Source organism: Choloepus didactylus, chromosome X (assembly GCF_015220235.1).
Source record: "Choloepus didactylus isolate mChoDid1 chromosome X, mChoDid1.pri, whole genome shotgun sequence".
Lineage (NCBI taxonomy): Eukaryota > Metazoa > Chordata > Mammalia > Pilosa > Megalonychidae > Choloepus > Choloepus didactylus.
The window spans coordinates 193037450-193061693 of NC_051334.1; the positions used below are offsets into that span (position 1 = coordinate 193037450).

Here is a 24244-nt window from a genome sequence, read left to right on the forward strand (position 1 = left end):
TATTGCCCTGCAGAAAGTTAACCCGTTAACTTAGTAAACATGTGTCAGCATTCCTTTCCTGACTGATTATATAAATGCATTCTAATACTCTTCAAAACAGCTATTGGGTCTTCCTGCTGGTTCTTGCTTAAAAATAAATAACACTGAGAATTGTGCTTTTACATATATCATAATGTGAATATTGAATAATTACATAATAATAACAATAAATAATAAGTGGTTATTGAATTGAAATGTATTGATGTTGTCTAAGAAGATAACACTCTTTTTGTCTAAGAGGGTAATTGCTGTGGGCCCTGTAAGTACCTATAGAGTTGGATAACCACTTAATTGTCCAAACTGCCCTGATTGCTAAATGCATGAGGCTTAGTGGTGAAATGATCATACTTTAAGAATTGTGCAAACCTATAAAAACTGTTTCTGCTAATGAGCTTTCTTTTTTAAAAACATAGATCTTGAGAAACTTTACTCCTTGAAATCATACCAGTGAGAATGGGAGGATATGAACTGTTCAAAGAAGCCCAACCCCACCATCCAGCCAAAGTGCACTTTCTAAGATCAAGGGTCTTCCAGGAAAGATGGTGTAACACATTCTACATTTATCTTGAATGTGGTTTCCAAGGACAGGACTCTGGGCCCTCTCAGCCCAGGCTTAACTCAACTCATTGCCACCCTTTTCTTTGAACCTATTAAAACACTGCTTCATTTAAGTTTCATATAAACTCCACCCTCCCCTCAAATCCTGTAGTAACCTGGTGTCTTCCTTTATTGAAACTGCATTTTCTGCTTGTGTTTCTCCTTTGAGTGAACAAGAGTTAAGTTCAGGTTTTGTTTCTCATATTTGAATGATGTGAGATTACTTTAATGTGAATTTCAGTAGGTATAGTAATGGAACATTTTAAATTCTGTAGAAAGCATAGTGATTATCCTCTAAGGACTGTGTGCCTTATCCTTTTATGGAAGGCAACAAGACCTTTTGGCAACCAAATTTCTCAGCTCCCATCTTATTCTTATGAATAAAAGATCCAATTGACTTTGCACCTTTGCCATATATTTGCTTCCAATTTTGTTTCTCATTATGTTTTATCTAATTAATGTTTGCTAGTTTAACAATATATTCTGGTCACAAAGGCCATCTACTTATCTCTGAGTATGAGGTAATATTTCTAGATGTTGGATTTTATAGGACCAATTGGTCTTGTTCTCTTCCTAGAGCTGATATTTTAGTCATTCATTTAGGATTTGCTTCTCTGATGTTTTCATTCTCTGGTTTCATTATTCATATCAGAAATAAACTCATGTATGTATTAAACTAGCAAAAACATAAAATTGTTTTAATGATTTAGTTGGAAATATTTCTAAGGAGCAGTCCAAGATTGTGGCTCTACTTATTTATAACTTCAGACATGTCTGGCTTACACACAATGCATTCTGTGAATTCAAGCAAAAAGCAAAAGATCTTGATGCTTTTCATGCCATTCAAGATTACAGTGGTTATGCCATGTGAAAAAAGGAAATGAAGTGAAAATATGAAGATCTGTAAAATACACATTATTTGTGACTAACTAGATACAGACAATACACAGCTGTTTTTTTTTTTTTTTTCAGAAGAGAGTTGGATGGAGGAAACACATTATTACCATATTCTTGCTTCCAAAAACTTTTCTGATATGGTAACAATTTGAATCTGATAACAAAGAGAGCTTTCTCTACAGGAAGAGCTGTCCTAACACTTCTGTTTAGCCACAGCCACACTTGCATAGGTATTTTCAATTTCTTTGACTTCGGGACACGTGTGGGTAAATTCTTCACGGGCATAGGCATTGTTGAGATAGCGCCAGACTCCTGAGAATTCTGTTGGAATGTCAAAGTCACGGTATTTCTTGGCAGCAACCTAGGGTTTTGGAAGAAACAGGGAAATGCAGTTGGTAGTAAAAGGAACCATTAAAATGTCTACTATGCAGAAACATATCTTGAAAGTCAAGATCATTGAGGACATCTTATCTACTGAAAAAGTACTACCAAATAAAGTGCATTTTACTTGAAGAATCTTGGATTTACTTCTTTAATGTTTTGTCTACAAATATAAGCAAAGCTATATGCTTTCAATCATATGTTTACAATTGATACTGTATTTAATTATGAATATATTTAGAGAAAATGAGCACAGAAAATAAGCACGTATCTCCCCCACTACACCAAGAGCTTATTTAGGATTCTGACCACATCTTATTTCTGTATGTATTCTCTGTGTCTGCCACAAGTCCTGGGACAGAGTAAGTTCTGTTCAATAAATATTTGTTGAAATAATGATTGAATAGTCATAATAATATTAATAACCCACATTGTTTATCACATATTATGATCCAGGCACTTTTCTAAGCATTTAACATGCTTTAATTTACTTAATTCTCTTAACAATTCAGTGAAATAAGTAATTTTTATCATTGTTTTACATTCAAGACAGTGGAAAACCCCTGCATATTTAGGAAGGAAAAAAAGGTTTTTATGCTTTCCAGAAGGAGGCTATTATGGATATTTCCTCTTATGAGAAAAAGGAGATATTCACTATTTATTCATGATTATGATACAGAGTTATTACATAGCAACCTCACACTGGAAGGTCACTGCACTTTATGCTGTTAAGTCACAAACTCCTCTCAAAACCATTCAACCTACCCTATAAAGACTTACTTTAATAATGTTCAGTTTTGGTAACAAGTTGCAGTCAGCGAGTGTCAGATGATCCCCATCCAAGAACAATCTTCTGGAAACTGTGATTTCCTCAGCACTGTCTGGATCAATTTCATCCAGAAGTGGGGTGTTTAAGTAGTCATCCAGACGCTTAAATTCTCTGAGCAGAGATTTTTCAAAATCTGAGGCAATGAAGTCATAGGGTTACTTATTAACAGATTGTCTTTATGACTAAATATATTCTCAATATGCTTTTCACACATTTAGATAGCTCTGTCTATACATGTTGCTTACATTGGCTCTTCAACATCTAGTTAACCATTTAAAATACTCAAATGCTCACTGATGAGACAGAGTAAGATGGTTAGACAAATGGTAAGTGGAAACGTATTTGGAATTTTCTTGGGGAGGTGCATTGGGAGGAGAGTCAAAGAAAGAAATAAAAGTGATAGCTCTCATGACTTATTTTAGAGGATAGTAAACCTATTCAAGGATATTTGCGGAGATGTTAAGTGCTACAGTTTAAGGAACTCTAAAGGTACACAAGACTGGGAAAGTTAGGGGACTAAGAAATACAGTCCTCCATGGAACTGTATGCACAACCATGTGATGATACCGTGAACCAGTGATTGTATATTTCTGATGGCTTCTATGCTATATGAATATATCTCAATAAAATTGCATTAAAAATATGTACACACAAAAACTTGTACATAAATGATGATAGCAGCATTATTCAGAATAGTCAAAAACTGGAAACAATCCAAATGCCCATTAACTGATAAATAGATAAATTGTGATATATCCAAACAGTGGAGCAATTTTCAGGATTAAAAAGGATAGAAATACCAATATTGCTACAACATGGATGACGTTTGAAAACATCATGTTGCATGAAAAAAAAATCCAGTCACAAAAGACCACATATTGTATGATTCTATTTATATGAAATATCTAGAATAGGCAAATATAGAGACAGGAAGTAGATTAGTGATTCCCTAGGGCTGGAGGATTGGAAGAAATGGGAAGTGACTGCTAATGCTATGGGGTGTTTTTGACAGCTATGAAAATGTTCTAAAATTGATTTGAGGTGATAGATGGACGACTCTGTAGATATACTAAAAACCACTGGATTGTATACTTTAAATGGGGGAATTCCATGGCATTTGAATTACATCTCAATAAAGCTTTTACCAAAAGAAAAAGAAAAAGAAAAAGAAAAATACAGTCCTGCAGTTAGTTCACACCTGGTATGTCAGTGTTCTAATTGAACTAAGTTAGTAATTGCTATATTGAATTGTGGGTTCTAAAGTCTAGTAAAACTTCATGCAAGGGAATTTCAGAGAAGAGAACAGAGAATTAAGAGGAAAAGTAGGCCATTCCCAACATATACTATATCGTCAGAAAAATCCTATTTTAGCTGAGTGAGACTGTGAGAGTGATGCAGTGAAGAAAAATAGATTTTAAGAAAAGTATCTTACTCTTATTTGCCTCCTTTTGTGTATTCTTAATGTATGCAGAAAACTTGGCAAAGAGGTTACAGCCCACATCAAAGGACTCCTTGTACTTAGGACTCAGGTGAGGATACCTTAAAAAGAAACACTGAAATTAATGATAGCACATTTTAATAATTGTACTATTAAAGTCCATGATTTACCTTAGGGTTCCCTGTTTGTGTAGTATAGTTCCATGGATTTTTAAAAAAATATTTATTATGTTACCTTATATATAATCTAACATTTCTCCTTTTAATCATATTCAGATATGTATTTTGGTACTGATAATTGCACTCACAATATAGTGCTGCCATCACCAAACCTTTCCATTATTCTGAATAAGAACACTTTACATCTTAAGCCTTAATGTCCCATTCCCTAGCCCTACCTTGTACCTTGGTAACTTATATTCCAGATTCTAACTCTATGAGTTTGCTTATTCTAATTGTTTCAAATCAGTGAGGTCATGCAATATTTGTCCTTTTGTGTAGGTCTTTTTCACTCAACATGATGTCTTCAAGGTTATTCCATGTTGTCATATATATCAGGGCTTTATTCCTGTTTACAGCTGAATAATATTCCATTCTATGTATATACCACATTTTATTTACCATATATTGGTTGATGGACACTTGGTTTGCTTCCACCTTTTGGAGATTATGAATAATGCAGCTATGAACATCTGTGTGCAAATATCTGTTCAAGTCTCTGCTTTTAATTCTTTTGGGTATATACCTAGTAGTAGGATTGCTGGGTCAAATAGTAATTCTATACTTAGCTTACTGAGGAACTGCCAAACAGTCTTCCACAGTGGCTGCACCATTTTACATTCCCACCAATACTTAATGAGTGCTCCTATTTCCCTGCATCCTCTCCAACACTTGGTATTTTCAGTTTTTTAATAGCAGCCATTTTAATGGGTGTGAAATGGTATCTCACTGTGGTTTTGATTTGCATTTCCCTGATAGCTAATGATGTTGAGCATCTTTTCATGCATTTTCTAGCCATTCATAGATCTTTTTTGGAGAAATGTCTGTTCAAGTATTTTGGCCATTTTTAAAAATTGGATTGTTTGTCTTTTTGTAGTTAAGCTGAAGGATTTCTTTATATATATATATATATATGTTAATCCTTTATCGACTATGTGGTTTCCAAATATTTTCTCCCATTGTGTAGGTTGTCTTTTTACTTTCATGATAAAGTCCTTTGATGCACAAAAGTTTTTGTTTTGATGGGGTCCCATTTATCTATTTTTTCTTTTATTGCTTGTGCTTTGGGTGTAAAGTCTAATAAACCTGATACAAGGTCTTGAGGATGCTTCCCTATGTTTCCTTCTAAGAGTTTGGTAGTTCTAGCTCTTATATTTAGATCTTTGATCCATTTTGAGTTGATTTTGTTTAAGGTGTGAGGTAAGGTTCTTCCTTCCTTTTTTTAATTTTTTTCAAATGGAGATCCCATATTCCCAGAATCATTTGTTGACGAAACTATTCTTTCCCAATTCAGTGGTCTTTGCCACCTTGTCAAAAATCAGTTGGCCATAAATGTGAGGGTTGATTTCTGAGCTCTCAATTTGATTCCAGTCATCTATATTTCTATCTTTGTGCCAGTACCATGCTGTTTTTATTACTGCAGATTTGTAATAAGTTTTAATATCAGAACGTGTGAGTCCTCCAACTTCATTCTTCTTTTCCAAGATGGGTTTAGCTATTTGGGGCCACTTACCCTTCCATATAAATTTGATGATTTGTTTTTCCATTTCCACAAAGAAGGCTGTTGGAATTTTAATTTCTTTGGGATCTGCAGTAATATCACATTTCTTATTCATTATTTTGTTTATATGGGTCTTCTCTCTTTTTGATTTTGTCATTCTAGCTAGGGACTTGTCAATCTTGTTGATCTTCTCAAAGAACCAGCTTTTGGTGTTATTTATCCTCTCTATTGTTTTTTTGTTCTCTGTCATTTATTTCTGCTTTAATCCTTGTTATTTCTTTTCTTTTACCTGGTTTAGATTGGTTTGCTGTTCATTTTCTAGCTTCTTCAGTTTCTCCATTCATTCTTTGATTTTAGCTCTTTCTTTCTTCCTTTTTGATGTATGCATTTGGTGCTATAAATTTCCCCCTCGGTACCACTTTTGCTGCATCCCATAGGTTTTGATATGTTGTGTTCTCATTTTCATTCGTCTCTATATATTTAGCAATTTCTCTTGCTATTTCTTCTTTAACCCACTGATTGTTTAGGAACATGTTGTTTAACCTCCAGGTATTCATAAATTTTCTAAGTCTCTGATGGTTATTGACTTCTAATTGTATTCCATTGTGGTCAGAGAATGTGCTTTGAATAATTTCATTTTTTTTTTAAATTTATTGAGGCTTGTTTTATGTCCCAGCATATGATCAATTCTGGAGAAAGTTCCATGAGCACTAGAGAAGAATGTGTATCCTGGTGATTTGGGATGTAATGTTCTATATATGTCTGTTAAATCCACTTCATTTATCAGATTGTTTAGGTTTTCAATTTCCTTATTGGCCTTCTATCTGGTTGATGTATCTATAGGAGAGAGTGATGTGTTGAAGTCTCCCACAGTTATTGTGGAAACATCCATTGCTTCCTTTAGTTTTGCCAGTGTTTGTCTCATGTATTTTGTGGCACCTTGATTGGGTGCATAAACATTTATGATTGTTATTTCTTCTTGTTGAATTGTCCCTTTTATTAGTATGTAGTGGCCTTCTTTGTCTCTCATAACATCCTTGCATTTAAAGTCTATTTTATCTGAGATTAATATTGCTACACCTGCTTTCTTTTGGCTGTAGCTTGCATGAAATATTTATTCCACCCATTCCTTTCAATTTCTTTGTGTCCCCATGTCTAAGATGAGTCTCTTGTATGCAACATATTGATGGTTCATATTTTTTGATCCATTCTGCCAATCTATATCTTTTAATTGGGGAGTTAAATCCATTTACATTCAACATTATTACTGTGAAGGCATTTCTTGACTCAGCCATCCTATCCTTTGGTTTATGTTTGTTGGATATATTTTTCCCTCTCTCTCTTATTGTCCTTTAACATACCCACACTGAATCTCTTTAGTACTGAACCTTTCTCCATATCTCTCTCTCCTTTCTTTGTGTCTCTGTCAGTAGGGCTCCCTTTAGTATCTGAAGTAGGGCAGGTCTCTTGTTAGCAAATTCTCTCAGCATTTGTTTGTGAAAAATTGAAGCTATCCCTCAAATTTGAAGGAGATCTTTGCTGAATGAAGAATTCTTTGTTGGCAATTTTTCTCTCTCAGAAGTTTAAACATGTCATGCCACTGCCTTCTTGCCTCCATGGTGGCTGCTGAGTAGTCACTACTTAGTCTTATGTTGTTTCCTTTTTATGTGGTGAATTGCTTTTCTCTTGCTGTTTTCAGAACTTATTCCTTCTCTTCAGTCTGGCAATCTGATCAGAATATGTCTCGGTGGGTTTATTTGGATTGATTCTATTTGGAGTTCGCTGGGCATTTATGATTTGTGCATTTATGGTGTTTAGAAGATTTGGGACGTTTTCCCCAACAATTTCTTTGAATACTCTTCCTAGACCTTTACCGTGCTCTTCCCCTTCAGGAACACCAATGAGTCTTATATTTGGATGTTTTATATTATCTATCATATCCCTATGGTCCATTTTGATTTTTTCAATTTTTTCCCCATTCTTTCTTTTGTTCTTTCATTTTCCATTCTGTCATCCTTGATGTCACTGATTCGCTGTTCAGCTTCCTCTAGTCTTGATCTATGAGTATCCAGAATCTTTTTAATTTGGTTGACAGTTTGTTTTATTTCCATAAGATCATCTATTTTTTTTTTTTTACTCTTGCAATTTCTTCTTTATGCTCTTCTAGGGTCTTCTTCATATCCTTTATATCCTGTGCCATGCTCTTCTTCATGTCCTTTATATCCTGTGCCATGCTCTCGTTGTTTGTCTTTAGTTCTTTGATTAATTGCTCCAAGTACTGTGTCTCCTCTGATCTTTTGATTTGGGTGTTTGGGTTTGGGTCATCCATATCATCTGTTTTTTTCATATGCATTAAAATTTTCTGTTGTTTTTGGCTTCTTGGCATTTGCTTAACTTGATAGGGTTCTTTTAGAAAATGTAGACTGATTCAAACACTTATCTCTAATTTTTCAGATCTGCAGCTTGGTGAAGTAGACTTTAACCAGCAGGTGGCATCCGTGAGCCACCTATTCCCCTCAAGCCAGTTCTCCCCAACTTTGTCTTTGTAGTGAGTGGGGGTGTGAGTCTTGTTGGTGTCCAGTTGGTGCACCAAGCTTGTGTGTGTAGTTGGTGCTGCTCGCCCTGAATGTGGGGCATGTGTCTGAGCAGTCAGGGATGGAGGGTGGCTTTAATAATCAAATCTCCCCAGTGTTCCTGGAGGTTTAAAGCTGTTGCAATAGTCTAATCCTTCAGTTCAATCTCACCACAGTTTGTCTCTGCTGCTGACCCACAAGTCCTTGGTATTGGCATATGGTCCCTGGGACTTGCGAGTGGGTCCCTCTTCCAAGCCGAGCCCTCCTAGGGCCTCTGTTGCAGGAAGACTGTGCTACATCACAAGTGAGTGCCATCCCCCAAGGGAAGTTCTGGGCTACAGGGCCATGTAGGGGCATTCCCAGCCTGCTGAAAGGATGGCTGAATGGGGTGTGTTAATTTCCCCTTTTTCACACTGCTCCACCTTCCCAGTTCTGAGACAATTAGCTGCAGGTGTGCAAAAGGCTATTGTCCATGCCAGATATTGTGGCATGTGCATGTGTTGTTGGAAACACTTCCTGTCACACTGGGTTGTTTGGCACAGCTCTGGGCTGTAGTGCTGGTGCCGGGCAGGAGCATTCCCATCCCGCTGGGAAGATGGCTGTAAGAAGACACCCCCCTTTCTTGGAAAGTTATAATGTTTAGCAAATTTTCTCCACCACTAGACTTACTGCTTTGTCCCTCAGAGCTATCTTAGCTCTGCTCTTGCCTGGGCCCAAATTGCAAGTCTTTGAGGCTTTCTGTAATGGGCTTCTTAGAGTAGTTTTAGAAAAAGAGAAAAAAGAAAAAGAAAAAGAAGGGCCCTCCTTGCAGATCTAATGGGCTATTGAAATGCTAAGAGACAAGGAGATTAGAGCCATTAAGGAACAATCAAGAAAGCAGAGAAACTGGCTCTTCAGACAAGGGTCCTAACCCTCTGAATTTGCATATGCACCTGATTCTGTTTGAGCCCTGCCCTTCTCTTTGTTTTATGTTCACTGGAACTCCTAAAAGTCTCTGTTTTTATTTTTGTTTTTTTGTGTTTTTTTTGCTGTTTTTTCTAGCCCTATCTCCTCTCTGCCAGGCTGACTGCTCCCAGATTCTCTGGTGTCTGGTCTCAGTCTATCTATGTTTGAAGTTTTGATCAGCAGTCTGAGTTTTCAATCAGAGCTGCAACTGCAGTTCTCCCTCCTTCTTCTCAGCACTGATGGCCCCTCCTCCCACGGGACTGAGCCTGGCATGGAGGGGCCCAGGTCCCCTGGCTGCAAGAACTTACAGATTTTGCTGATCTCAGCTGTTCCACATGTTCATGAGTGTTGTATGAATTTTGCCCAAGGTCAAGTTGCTCTGCAGTGTCTGGTCCATGCAGTTCCTGGCTTTCTACCTACTGCCCTGGAGGAGTAACTAAAACCCACACCTCACCACTCTGCCATCTTTCCCCACCTCTTGGCTGTTGGAATTTTGATTGGAATTGCATTGAATCTATAAATTGATTTGGGCAGTATCAACATCTTAATGATATTTAGCCTTCCAATCCATGAACATGGACTATCCTTCCATTTCTTTAGGTATTTAATTTCTTTTAACAATGTTTTGAAGTTTTCTGTGTACAGGTCATTTACATCTTTGGTTAAAATTATTCCTAGACAGTTGATTCTTTTACTTGCTATTGTGAATAGAATTTTTTATTTCTTGTTTCAATTGTTCATTGCTTGTGTATAGAAACATTACTGATTTGGGGGTATTGCTCTAGTGCCTTGCCTCTTTAATGAATTCCTTCATTACCTCTAGGAACTTTGTTGTGGATGTTTCAGGATTTTCTGTATACATGATCATGTCTTCTGCAGATAGGGAAGGTTTACTTCTTCCTTTCCAATTTGAATGCCTTTTGTTTCTTTTTTTTGCCTAATTGCTCTGACATGATCTTTCAGTACAATGTTGAATAACAGTGGTGATGGTAGGCATCTTTGACTTGTTCCTGATCTTAAAAGGAAAGTTTTAGTCTTTTACCATTAAGTAGGATGTTACCTGTGGCTTCTTCAAATATGCCTTTTAGGAAGCAAGGCAAGATGGCAGCATAGGGAGGTGTGGAATTTAGTTAGTCTTCTAGAACAGCTAACATGTATCCAGGAAAGACTAGTAAATAGCCTGGAACAATTGTTGTAGGACATCTGTGACTGGACACACACCCTACACTAACCCAGAATGGGTGAAATGGCTGATACCACAGCATAGAACTGTAAGGAAAGTTCCCCGAACTGTGGAGCTTGTGACCCTCCCCCACTGGCATGGCAGGCAGAGTTGGAACACTTCCCTGTGGGAAAAAGAAGAAGTCTACTAGGAGGAAGGGAAGGTAGCTCAACCAAGCTCCAACTGTGGTTTTAATGAATTTGGGCTGCTGAATACAAGCTATGAGCACAGATTAACCCAGAGCAAGCAGGAAAGGAACACTGAGGTCTGTTGCAACAGTGAGGCAGCGGGGCTGAAGGAAAAAAATGCATAAATTAAAAACAGAGGCTTTTGGAGTCAGCTGAGCTCAGAATACCAGAAAAGGGCTGTGTCCCAAGAAAAGAGGCACATAGAACTGGGCACCAACTCTGGTTCTTGACTTGTAACTGGGGGGGGGGGGGCTTGGGACTGGCTCTAGAAAGGGGATTTCTTTCTTTTTTCCTTTTTTTCCCTCCCATTCTAAGTAACTCATTAGAGAAAGCCTCAGGCATTTTCAATTGTCATGGCTGATCTAGGCAAGGGCGGAGTTAAGATAGAGAAACAAAGGAAGAAGACAAGTGTAGGAGATAAATGAGCTTATCATCCCTAAGAAAAGGGGAATGGGGCACAGCTCAAGTATCTACCCTCCCTCAGAGAACTCAGACCCTATAGCCCGGGGGAAAAAACAACAGAAAGACTTAAGCTTGGCTTCTGACACTCTCAGCTCCTGGCTGGGACAGGGTCTACTGAGAATTAAAGGCAACACACCTGTTTATGCCAGGGGGGAGCTGTCAGCCAACAAGTGCCACCTGCTGGGTAGGATAGGAAAAGCTCAGCCTCTAGAAGCCTCACAGGAAAGTCTGACAATTATCTGGATCTCACCCCCAGGGAAACATGATGCTGATTACACCCTCTTCCTGAGACCTGGGCCTGTATGGTCTGGGAAAATCTGGGGTAATCAAGGAAACCAGATGAATAGACAACAAAAAATTATGAATCACACTAGAAAAAATGACTATATGGCCCAGTGTAAGGAACAAACTTACATACACGTCAAAGGAGTTGAAACAACTAATTAAAAATCTTCAAACAAATATGCTAAATCAATTCAAAAATCAAATCAAGTTGAGGGAAGATATGGCAAAAGAGATGAAGGACATAAAGAAGACATTGGGCTAACATAAGGAAGAACTTCAAAGTTTGAAAAAACAATTGGCAGAACTTAAGGGAATGAAAGGCACAATAGAAGAGATGAAAAAACACAATGGAGACATACAACAGCAGATTTGAAGAGGCAGAAGAAAGGATTCAGGAACTAGAGAACAGGACATCTGAAATCCTACACACAAAAGAACAGATAGGGGAAAAAATGGAAAAAATATGAGCAGGGTCTCAAGGAACTGAATGACAATATAAAGTGCATGAATATATGTGTCATAGGTGTCCCAGAAGGAAAAGAGAAGCGATAAGGGGCAGAAACAACAATGGAGGAAATACTCACTGAAAATTTCCCATCTCTTGTGAAAGACATAAAATTACAGAGCCAAGAAGTGCAGCATACTCCAAACAGAATATATCCAAATAGACTTATGCCAAGACACTTAATACTCAGATTATCAAATGACAAAGACAGAGAATCCTGAAAGCAGCAAGAGAAAAGCAATCCATCACATACAAGGGAAGCTCTATAAGACTAAGTGTGAATCTCTCAGCAGAAATCACAGAGGCAAGAAGGAAGTGGTGTGATATAGTTAAGATACTGAAAGAGAAAAACTGCCAACCAAGATTCCTATATCTGGCAAAACTGTCCTTCAAAAATGAGGGAGAGTTTAAAATATTCTCTGACAAACAGACAATGAGATAGTTTGTGAATAAGAGACCTGCTCTACAAGAAATAGTAAAGGGAACACTACAGGCAGAAAGGAAAAGACAGGAGAGAGATGTTTGGAGAAGAGTGTAGGAATGAAGACTATCAGTGAGAGTAAAGAGAGAGAAAGAAAATAAAAGAAAATAAGATAAAATAAGATATGACATATAAAATCCAAAAGTCAAAATGTAGACAGTAGACATTACATTGAGTGCAATTAGCCAGAAACAAAAGGACAGATACTCTATGGACTCACTAATATGAACTAACATTGATGAGTGAAATTTGAGAGTTGAGAACACAGGTTATCAGGGGATAGAAAAAGGTTAGAAACTGGGCTTATGATGCTGAAGGAGTGCATAAGGGTAAACAGGATTGATTGTGTAGATCCATAAATGGATAGCATAATACTGTGTGATGGTAGCACAATATTGTAAGTATTCTGAACAAAGATGAGTGTGAGTGTGGTTGAAAGAAGAAGGCTAGGGGCATGTATGACACCAGAAGGAAAGCAGATAAAGACAGATTGTATAACTTAGTGAAACCTGGAGTGGTTAATGATGGTGATTAAATGTACAAAATAAGCATGTTTTTAAAAGAGGAGAACAAATGAATGTCAACATTGGAAGGTGTTGAAAATTGGATGGTACAGGGGAAAAATACAAACAATGCAAGCTAGAGTCTATGGTTAATGGTAACATTGTAAGATGCTTTCATTAATTGTAACAAAGACAATATACCAATCCTAAATGTCTATCAGACAGGGTTATAAGGGAGTGATATAGGATTCTTGGTGTTGTTGTTGTCTAACCTTTTCATTGTATTTTACATTATTTTCATTTTTCTTCTATCTTTTATATCTTTTTCTTCATTTTTTGTCCTCTTCCTCTTTCTTTGCAAAAGAAATGGAAATGTCCTCATATCGATTGTTGTGGTGAATGCATAATAACTATGTGTCTATATCAGGAATCATTGATCGTTTACTTAGAATGGATTGTATGGTGTGTAAATAAAGCTGTTTAAAAAATAAACAGAGGGATACAAGCACTGGAGAAAATGTGGAGTGAGGGATGTACCTATTCACAGTTGGTGGGGAGGTAGAATGGCACAGCCCAGCTGGGGGCAGTGTGGTGGTTCCACAGGAAGCTAAGCATGGGGTTGCTGTATGATCCTGCAACCCTGTGTTTGGGTATATACTTGGGACAACTGAGAGCAGGGACATGAATGGACATTGCACATTGGTGTTTATGGCGACAGTATTCATGGTTCACCACAGATGGTGGTGACCTAAAGGTACATTGACTGATAAATGGAATGATGAACTGTGGTGTATACATTCAATGTAATATTGAGTAGCAGCAAGAGTAAATGAAGTTGTGAGGCACGCAACTAAGTGAATGGACCTTGAGGACAGTATGTTGAGTGAAACAAGAAATGAAAACATATACATTATAATGCCTCACTAATATGGACTAAGTGTAATGTACAAACTCTGAGAATTGAATCTGAGAGCATAGGTTATCAGGGGAAGGCTTATGGTAAAGGTTCCTAGATTATAAGCTCATAGAGCAGTCACATCTATTCCTGAGTTGTAATGGTTATCTCTAAATTTTGAGCTCTTTGTGTATAACATGATTAGTCCCTGGAACTTTGGGTATCTGTGGAACACCTGAGACTCAGAGCCAGAGTTTGGCAGCTATGAATGTCAGCATTACCCCATACAGCAAATGTTAAAGAAGCTGAAAAAGAGATCAGACTTCAATTAGAGATATGAACAAAATGGACTTGGTTAGAACTAAGGTAAACCAGACTAAAGGGAAAAAGATGATATTGTCTGTGTTTTAAAACTTCAACTTCTATGTGAGAACAAAGGAAGAGATGTTTATTTGGTGGAAAATCTATATTTACTGTAGCAAACTATATAATTTAACTTGTATGATCAGTTTTTTCAAACACCATAATTACATGGAACTTTGAATAGGAAGTGAAATCTGGTTGGTTTGATGGGTTAGAGCGAAGCCCCAATACATCTCAGAGTAATTTGGGTAGAGAATAAAAATATATTTGCAAAGCCCCCTCGAGGGACTGGGGGGAAATGTGGAAATATTAAACTTCTCCACTTGGAGAATTCCTGATTTTCTCACAAGCACTGGGGACTACCTATTTTGAAGGCTGAGCCTCAATCTTGGGGCTTGCCCTTATGAAGCTTGTTACTGCAAAGGAGAGGCTAAGCATACTTATAATTGTGCCTAAGAGTCACCCCCAGAGAACCTCTTTCATTGCTCAGATGTGGCCTCTCTCTCTAAGCCAACTCTGTAGGTAAACTTGCTGCCCTCCCCACTGTGTGGGACATGACTCCCAGGGGTGTAAACCTGTCTGGAAATGTGGGATATGACTACCAGGGATAAACCTGGACCCAGCATGCTGGGATTGAGAAAGACTTCTTGACTAAAAGGAAGAAGAGAAATCAAACAAAATAAAGTTTCAGTGGCTGAGAGATTTCAAATTGGGTCGAGAGGTCATTCTGGAGGTTATTCTTATGCATTATATATTTATCCCTTTTTAGTTATTAGTGTATTAGAATAGCTAAAACAAAATATCTGAAACTGTTGAACTGCATTCCAGTATCCTTGATTCTTGAAGATGATTGTATAACTATATAGCTTATATGGTGTGACTGTGTGATTGTGCAAACCTTATGACACATTCACTTTATCCAGTGTATGGACAGATGAGTAGAAAAAAGGGGGACAAAAAGTAAATGAATAATGGGGGAGGAAGGAATATGAGATATTTTGGGTGTTCTTTTTCACTTTTATTTTTATTTTTATTTTTATTTTCATTTTTATTTCTTACAGTCATGAAAATATTCAAAAAATTGATTTGCGGTGATGAATGCACAACTATATGATGATACTGTGAAAAATTGATTGTACACTTTGAATGTGTGGTATGTGAAAATTAAAAAAAAATGCCCTTTATCATGTTGAGGAAATTTCCGTCTATTCCTCATGTTCTAAGTGTTTTTATCAAGACAGGGTGCCGTACTTGTCAAATGCCTTTTCTGTGTTAATGGAGATGGTCAATAGTTTTTTCCTTCATTCTGTTATTTTGGTATATTACATTTAATTGATTTTCTTATGTTGAACCAACCTTGCATATCAGGGATAAATCCCACTTGATCATGGTGTATAATTTTTTTAATATGCCATTGGATTGGTTTGCTAGTAATATGTTGAAGATTTTTGCATCTATATTCATAAGAGATGTTGGTCTCTAGTTTTCTCTTCTTGTGGTACATTTATCTGGCTGGAAATGAGGGTGATGTTGGCCTCATAGAATGAGTTGGGGAGTGTTTCCTCCTCCTCAATTTTTGGGAAGAGTTTGAGCAGAATTCAAGTTAAGTCTTCTTGGAATGTTTGGTCAAATTCTCCCATGTAATGGGGGAGGGTAGTGAGTTCACCTGCAGACTTGGCTTAGAGAGAGAGGCCGCATCTGAGCAACAAAAGAGGTTCCCTGGAGGTGACTCTTAGGCACAGTTATAAGTAGGCTTGGCCTCTCCTTTGCAGAAACAAGCTTCCTAAGGGTAAACTCCAAGATCGAGGGCTTGGCCTACTAAATTGGCAGTCCCCAGTGTTTGTGAGAATATAAGGAATTCCCCACTCACTCCCACCCCACTGTGGATTCCCTCTCCGTGTCTAGACCACAGAAAATTTACTTTCTTGTTTTAAAGAATGCTATGTAAAAAATAATTTGAAATATTTTACCTATATTTTTTGTGTATTTGAAGTTGAAAGGGGAGATTTATACATGTGCTTTGACATGTGAGCCCAGAAATCTCAAAGCACTTTAAAATTATGTTTCCCAACCAGCATACCTAAGACATCAGACTGAATTAAAGGCTCTTTTGAAGTTGAAGACCTTCTGAGGGTTCTACAGTAAAGTAAGTCTGATTTCTATCAGTATAAATATCCCCAAACTTCATTATGGATCAGAGTATGGGGTTGAATTTAAATGTGGCCCAAATTTATCTGCCTTTCTCAGGTTTCCAAGTCCATCCTGGCCATTTTCTAGTATATTACATAACTAAATTAAATAAATAATTTGGTGGTAAAGTTTTCTAATCATAATTGGAGTGATCAAGGGAGATCTTTGCAAAACTTATTTAGAAAGATAGAAAAAGAGATGTCTGGTAGTGAAAATGCTGTTAGATGCCTAGAAGGAAGAATCCTCCATCTGCAATGAACAGGCCAATAAAATAGATGATCTCAAGTACAATAGAATCCTGTAAAATGCCATACCTTGGAGGAGCCAGTGTCTGCTCTAGAAACTCCTCAATTTTGATGAAGTCTGTTTTCAACTCCTTGTTATACACCAGGAAGGGAGGATTGGTACCTGGGGCTAAGTCCTTCAGCTCTTCAGGCTTTCTGTAATTAATGAAAATAGGCAAAGTTAGGCCTATAGATAGCTATACATTATGCAAACACCAAGATTGTATTGGTGTCTAGTGATCTCAATCTCCAGAATTAAACGTCTCCCGATTTCTCTTACCTGGTCATGTCAACAGTAGTAACATTGAATTTAACTCCTTTAAGCCAGAGGACCATGAAAAGGCGTTGGCAAAAGGGACAGTTTCCAATACTCTCCCCATCACTCCCAGCCTATTAAGAAAAAGAAATGCATTAGTTCATTCATTCATTCAACAACTGTGCATTGAGTGCCTACTGGTAACTGAACTAGTCACTAGGGACACAGTGGGACATCCTTATTCTCACGGATTCTACCATCTACCAGAAAGAGATAATGAATCAAATAATTTCATTATATGAAAAATTGCAAGGGTGATGAGTACATAATAATAATTAATTTTATATATTACCAGACTTTATATTACCAGTTGATGGACATTTAGGTTATTCCAAAATTTTTAACACTGTAAATACATCTGCAACAAACATTTCTGGGCATGTAACTCACCCCACTTTTGAGATTATATCTTTAGGGTTATTATTTGAAATGAGAATGCTAAGAGTATGTACATTTACTATTTTAATAAGTCTTGCCAAATTTCCTTCCTGAAAGTTGAGCATCTTTCTGTATGTTCATTGACTATTTGATTTCCTTATTTTGTGAATTGTTTGTTTAAGTCAATTTTCCATTTTTCTATTAAGGTGCTGATTTTTTCCTTATTGATTTGAAAAACTTGTTTGTATATTGAAGACATTAACTCTTTGTGATACATATTCCATGTAATTTTAAAAACATGTCGTGTAAAATTTAAATTTTACATAAAATCTACCACTCTTTGTCCCTATGCAGTCTAGTTTTCGTGGTATGTTTAGAAAGGCCCTATAGCATCAAGATTACAAAAACTTATTTCTGATTCTAATTTCTTATTTTGCTTTATTATAAAAATCTCATGTTTTTTTTCTAGTACCTTTATGGGTTAATTTTTTGCATTTGTTTAGACTATGTGGAATTTATTTTGGTGTAAGAGGTGTATTGGGACTCCACCTTTAATATCTTTTTTTTTTACAAGTAGTTAGTAGTTGTCTTAACACCATTAATTGAAACAAATCCATCTTTCTCCCATTGACTGAAAACAACACAGTTTTCCACTTTGAAATTTTATATATACTTGAGTTTATCATTTGTGGACTCTCCATTCATTCATGTAATAAATTTTTACTGAAAAATTATTAAGTGTTTAGCATATACTAGGCATTTATTTTGTTAGGCACTAGGAATAGGGTAGTGAACAAAACCCAATATTAAAATAAAAAAATTATTCCCTCAAATAAACTTACAGCTTTAAACCAAGATAAATTCTTTGAAGGAAGGAAGTGTATGTTATGAGAGTGTGCAAAGAGGAAACTAATCTGTGTGGGGTTGGACAGGGAAAGCCTTTCCCAAGGAAATGGCATTTGAACCAAATTCAAGGGATGAGTAAATTAACTAGGTGAATGGGATTAAGAGGGAATTCTAAACAGAAGGAATAGCAAATGCCTTGCAACAACAGGCTTGTGCATGGCATGTATAAGGAACTGAAAGAAGGCTGATGTGACCGGGATTCAGGGATTGAGGGAGAGAAGTACAATTTTTGATGAATAGTGCTATATCAAAGTGAAAATCTGCTTTCAAAAGAACTGTTAAGAAAATGAAAAAGGTCTTGGGTCCCAAATAAGTAAAACATATAAATAAAGAACACTTACAACTCAATAACAAAACCAATTACCCAACTTTAAAAATAGGCAAAAGATTTGAACAAGTACTCCACAAAGGAAAATATACAGATTGTAAATAAGGACATGAAAAAATGCTCAACCTCATTACTTATTTGGAAAATGCAAATCAAAACCACAATGAGATACCACTTCACACATCTTAGAATAGCTGGAATTAAAAAGACCGACCATACCAAGTGTTGGCTGGAATGTGGAGAAACTGGAACTCTCATAACACTGCTCTTGAGAGTGTAAAATGGTACAACTGATTTGGAAGAAAGTTTGACAAAGTTAAACATATCTATCCTATGACCCAGCAATTCCAGCCCTAGAGAAATGAAAGCATATGGCCATACAAAGACTTGAACATGAGTATTTATAGAAACTTTATTCATGGTAGCCCCAAACTGGAAACAATCCAAATGTCCTTTGGATGGTAAATGGATTAAAAAAACAGTGTACATCCACACAAGGGAGTACTTCAGCAATAAAAAAGGATGAGCTATTGTTACGCAAAAGATAGGCAAATCTCAACATAACGATGCTGAGTGAAAGAAGCCAGATAAATAAGTGTGCATACTGTATGAGTCCATCTATAGAAAATTCTAGAAAATACAAATTAATCTATCATGGCAGAAAGTGGACCAGTGGTTGCCTGTGCATGGAGGTTAGTGAGGTGGGTTGGGGAAGATTGACTGCAAAGAGATACAAGGGAACTTTCTGAGGTGATGGAAATATTCTATAATTTGGTTGAGGTGGTGGTTAAATGCATGCATACATTTGTTAAAAGTCATTGAACAATGCACTTAAAATGGTTGCATTTTATTTTATGTAAATTATAAAATTATAAGTTATATAATTATAATTATATAGTTGATTAAAATAGAACAGGTTAAAAAGGAGAACAGAGCAAAACAAAATGTTGTGATATTATGCAAGGGTTGCAGATGTTGGAATGAGAGTTATGAGAGTATGACTTTAGAAGGAGGTGGCTGAGACGGTGGAGAACAAGATCACTGGAGGAGAGGAAGCCAAGGATCTGAAAGTCCAGAGTGTTGTAGAGGTAATCAGTGTAAGATATTGAAATCACCAAGCATTATGACAGCAGTAGTATTGGAGGGAGTAACAGTGATCCAGGAGCTAAAATCCTCAAGGAATAGGGAGAGTGATCTGGGGTTTGGAAGATTGCTGTAACAAGGAGAGGTAGTGGGTGCTTTAGTCTGCTTTTATAAAGCTCAAGCTAGGTATTTCTCTGGATGGGGGAGAGAAATTGGTCTGGAAATAGCCATGAGGAGCAAGGACACCTAAAGGACACCTACCCACCTCCAGGCTCAGTGGTAAGAAGAATGAGGAAGAAAAGGGCTATGGCTGACGTAGTATCCTCATGAGAGATCCAGGTTTTAAACACCTCAGTCTTAACATATCCCAAAGTGAATTCCTCCCCTTGTCTTTACTCAGCACACTGACCTGCTTTTTCTTTAGGGATCCCAATCCTGTGAATGGCATTGCCATCCACCCGGTTGCCTAAGCTAGAAAACTTGGAATCGTTCCTCTGACTAATCCCCAAACTCAATCCAACACCAATCCTTGTCAGTTTTTCCTACTAAATATCTTCCAAATAAGTTTGTTTCTCTCCTTTACTATGGCTATTAGGTCATTCATTCAATGTTTATCTGATGCCTTAGTCATTTAACCACTAACTTCCACTCCTGTAGAAGGAAATAAAAGATACCTCATCATATAGCTGCTCTGACTGTTATTTGTGGCAATATTAAAATCCCAGAAACCCTGGGCATAATAGAAATTTTGGGGCAAATTTTCCTTTCTCAGGCAGTGGGTGTAAGAAGAAATAATGTTTCTTTATTGTTGCCTTTTTGTGGTGTCAGGGAGTGAAGAGGTATGAGACGAAGCAACCAACTTTGGCAGTTAGGTTTCTTTTATAAGAGTTGTGCACTGAAGTGAGGCTAGGGATCCAATCAGAACTGTGGTTAGTGGGTGGAAACACAGTTAGGGGTGGGAGGCAGGAAGAAGAATGGAGTCTGATAATAGATACAGCAGGAAGGGTGGATCGCCTTTGGCAAAAGGAAAGGCAAAACAGTGAGGGGGGATGTAGTAAAGTTTTACAGGAAAACTGAAGGCTTTTTGTTTATTTATGTTACGTTCATTTAAAGTGCCATCACATAAAATTTTAGGATGTAAATTCCCTAGCCTGAGTGATTAATTACCTACCTCTTAAGTATCTTTAGCTGCAAAGACAGGATGTGGTCATCAACAAACCAACTTTTTTTTCTCTTTGTGTTTGTGATCTAAATTTCTAAACATGAAAAATAATAACATCTAACATTTATTGAGTGTTTACTATGTTACCAACTACTGTGCTTTACATACAGTGTCTCATTTAATCCTCACAATGATCCTATGTGGTAGGTTCTATTATTACCCTTGTTTAACAGATGAGGAAACTGAGGCTTAGAGAGACTTGGTGATTTGCTCAAGTACACTCAGTCAGTGGTAGAGTTGATGATAAACATACTCTTCTCAGTATACAATGGACTGCCTACCGGAGAACCCATACTCTTAAACACTGCTTTCTCCCAGCTAATAGTTTTGTTGGATTTTTTTTTATTACACTCTATATGATAGTTCTAAGAGAGCTTGAAAATGGTCTGAACATTCAGAGAAGGGTACCATCTCTTCCATCTTTCAAACACAGACAGAATTTTTGACAAAATTTTACATTCAGAATTTTTGGCCCAAATGTGAGAGTCTGTAGTGTTAGATTCCGTAATATGAATAGACTAAAACTTAATTGTAGAGTATTTGGTAGAAAACTTAATCATTCCATTTCATAATGAACAAAAAACCAATAAGATGAATTCTGCATTTAGATAAAAGAAAATGTGTGTTATGAAATCCTTTGTTCTTAGTTACTGGGTATAAATATTGCCCAAATCATTCAGAGCTGAAAATCAATGTTTTCACTGGCTATATGTAGTTATATAGATTAATTGTCACAGGAAAGTGCTTAATCTCTTGTAGGGATCCCATCAGTGGTATGGTGAAGAAGTTGTGGGAGAGTTTTTGAGGCACAGCCAGAGAAAGCTGAGGGAAATCACAGACTCATTTAATCTTTGGAAAGGTATCACATTGTATATAAAAGAGACACCATTGGTAAAGAGAAGTGCTTCTGTAACCTACTCATTAGCATTTTTCAACCTTTTCAACCCATATGCCCCTCCCCCAAGCATCTCCGATGAAACTTCTAGAGATCTGTAGAACACATATTAGAGCAAAGCAAAACAAAAACCTGTACAGGATGATACTCAAGGTTCTTCCAGAAAATATGTAATCTGTATCAATGTCATTAGATAAACTTATATCTAAAGGATTCCATCTGAATGGAAATTTTAATGAAAAGTTCACCCAATTGAAAAAAAAATTGCATAAAATTAGACAGTTATTTAAAGGATTGGAATCCTAACTCTGCCATTCACTAGTTATGTGACCTTGGACAAAGTTACTTTAACTGCTCTTTGCTTTAGTTTCTATATCTACAAAATGGATCAATTAATAAACCATTTAGCACAGTACCTTCCATATCAATAAATGATTAACTATTTTAACTGAAAGTTGTTTTAATTCAACATTTCCTCACCCATTGTGTGATTTGCTAACTTCTCCCTTCCAGATTACCACTCAAATATAGGAAGTCTATCAAGATAAACAAACAAATCAATGTCAACAACTGGTTGGAGGAGTTGATTGAATTGAATGAACAAACTTTAGTTACCTTATGTATAGAATTACCTCTGGTTTGGAATTGGAAGATGTAAAAGGCACCTTAGGAGATGAAAGCTCATTTATATACTGTCTGAGCAGCCACATGTTTTGCTGTAATCCAGAGATAAGAGAAGAAGCTCTTATGTCCCATAGTCCAGCAAACACTTATTTGGCTTACTGTGCTATAAAGAAATACTAAAGGAATGTGACAGTGTCTCTCTTGTTATTTTGGAAAGGCAGATTGATAATGTCTTTGGTATATATATGTGGCCAGTTGCTAAATAATTTTGAATGGCTGTAAAAGTATCACTTTGGCCAACAGGTGTCTAACCTAATGTTTGGTAAGCATACCTTATTTTATGTCTTTGTAAGCCACCAAGAGACTATACAGTTATACAGGCAATTACTTAAACTTTATCTGCCTTACTTTACTTATCTAGAAAATGATTAAAATAATATTACCACCATGGCAACATCATAATAATAATTAGTCTACCTCCTAAGTTGTAGGAGTGTGTTTAGAAAAGGGCCAGGCACAATATAAGAGTTTGTTATTATTATTATCGTTAGTACTTCTAATAGTCAATGAAAATACAGGGAAAAATAAAGTTAATATAAATATGGATTTAGGAAAATACATAATTTCTAGTTGGAAAAACCCATACAAAACTTTTTTCTTGATGAACTCAGAAACACGTGCTCCTTTCTCCTGCTTTGGGGGTTTTCCAAAGGGCTTTTCTGAAAAGTTAAGACATACTGAAAAAAAAGTCCAAGGCAAACAATAAAGAGGAAGCAGCAGCATTCTAAAATGCCTCCTCTTCACATAACAGACACACAGACTCCTGGCCTTTTCTCTCCCATAGTGTCCGTGTGATGCTGCTTGTGATATTTGTCCATTGTAGAATTATAGAAAGTTCTTTCTGGGCTATGATGTGGGAAAGGGGGGCTCTCAAGTCATTCTTGGCTCTCCCCTTCACCTAACCAGGCATTTCAAGACCTATTTCATAAAAAAACTAGATTACCTTGTCAGACCTTCATTATACAGATGGAGAAATAAAGGTTCAGAGAGAGGGAGGGATTTGTCCAAGATTAAAAAGGAAGCCACTGAAAATACAATTAGGTGTTCTATCAATCTGCCTAATGCTCTTTCCATCATATCAACTTATTTTTGTCTGTTGTCACCTCAGAGCAGCCAAACACCCTTCTAGAACTCAGAGTAGGAAAATAATTTAAAATCTTTCCTATATTATTAGCCCAAATGTTGACCTTTTTAAGAAGATGAAGTCCAGTTTCAAGAAATACTATAGTCCATAGACCATTATTATGGCTGAAAAACTTACCTTCACAAAAAGCTCAATTTCAGGGTCTTCTTGAGTGCTGGTTCTCAGGCCTGCCATCTTTTGTCTTTACTGCCAGTTGTCAGCCTCCTGCTTCCTTCACACTACACAATGCTCCTAGACTCTTTTCTTCTGGTTTTATACAAAGGCTGAAGTAATGTTGGTGCTTTAAGAGAAGTCCAGTTTATAGTGGACTGAGTCAGAGCTGGGGCCAGTCTCTCTTCTCAAGGGGTGGAACACAGAGAATTCTAGACACTTGAGAGCAGCTCTTGAATTCGTTTTCCTTCTTCCTCTTGACCTAACGTTTGAATCAAGGAGGAGTCGAAGGGGTGTGTGTAAACTGCCTAGCTAGATGGGTGGGGGTGTTTCCAGAGAGGT

General features: G+C 36.9%; 1 protein-coding gene across 1 annotated transcript; it reads right to left on the minus strand.

Moving 5' to 3' along the window:
• Window positions 1-1307: 1307 nt before the first annotated feature.
• On the minus strand, window positions 1308-24244 carry CLIC2 (chloride intracellular channel 2). Its single transcript, XM_037821422.1, has 6 exons — window positions 23870-24244; window positions 17077-17186; window positions 16827-16952; window positions 4176-4282; window positions 2695-2876; window positions 1308-1894 (listed from the first exon to the last, which is right to left on the minus strand). The coding sequence occupies exons 1-6, from the start codon at window positions 23924-23926 to the stop codon at window positions 1727-1729; spliced, it is 750 nt and encodes a 249-aa protein (XP_037677350.1). The 5' UTR covers window positions 23927-24244; the 3' UTR covers window positions 1308-1726.

What these genes read in the sequence shown, in the direction of transcription:
- CLIC2 (XM_037821422.1), bottom strand. Translation starts at nt 23,926, where the DNA reads ATGGCAGGCCTGAGAACCAGCACTCAAGAAGACCCTGAAATTGAGCTT. An exon ending in AAATTGAGCTTTTTGTGAAG is followed by an intron (nt 17,187 to 23,869) that starts GTAAGTTTTTCA and finishes TTTTCTTAATAG; the next exon opens with GCTGGGAGTGATGGGGAGAG. An exon ending in CAGACACTGGCTCCTCCAAG is followed by an intron (nt 4,283 to 16,826) that starts GTATGGCATTTT and finishes TTTCTTTTTAAG; the next exon opens with GTATCCTCACCTGAGTCCTA.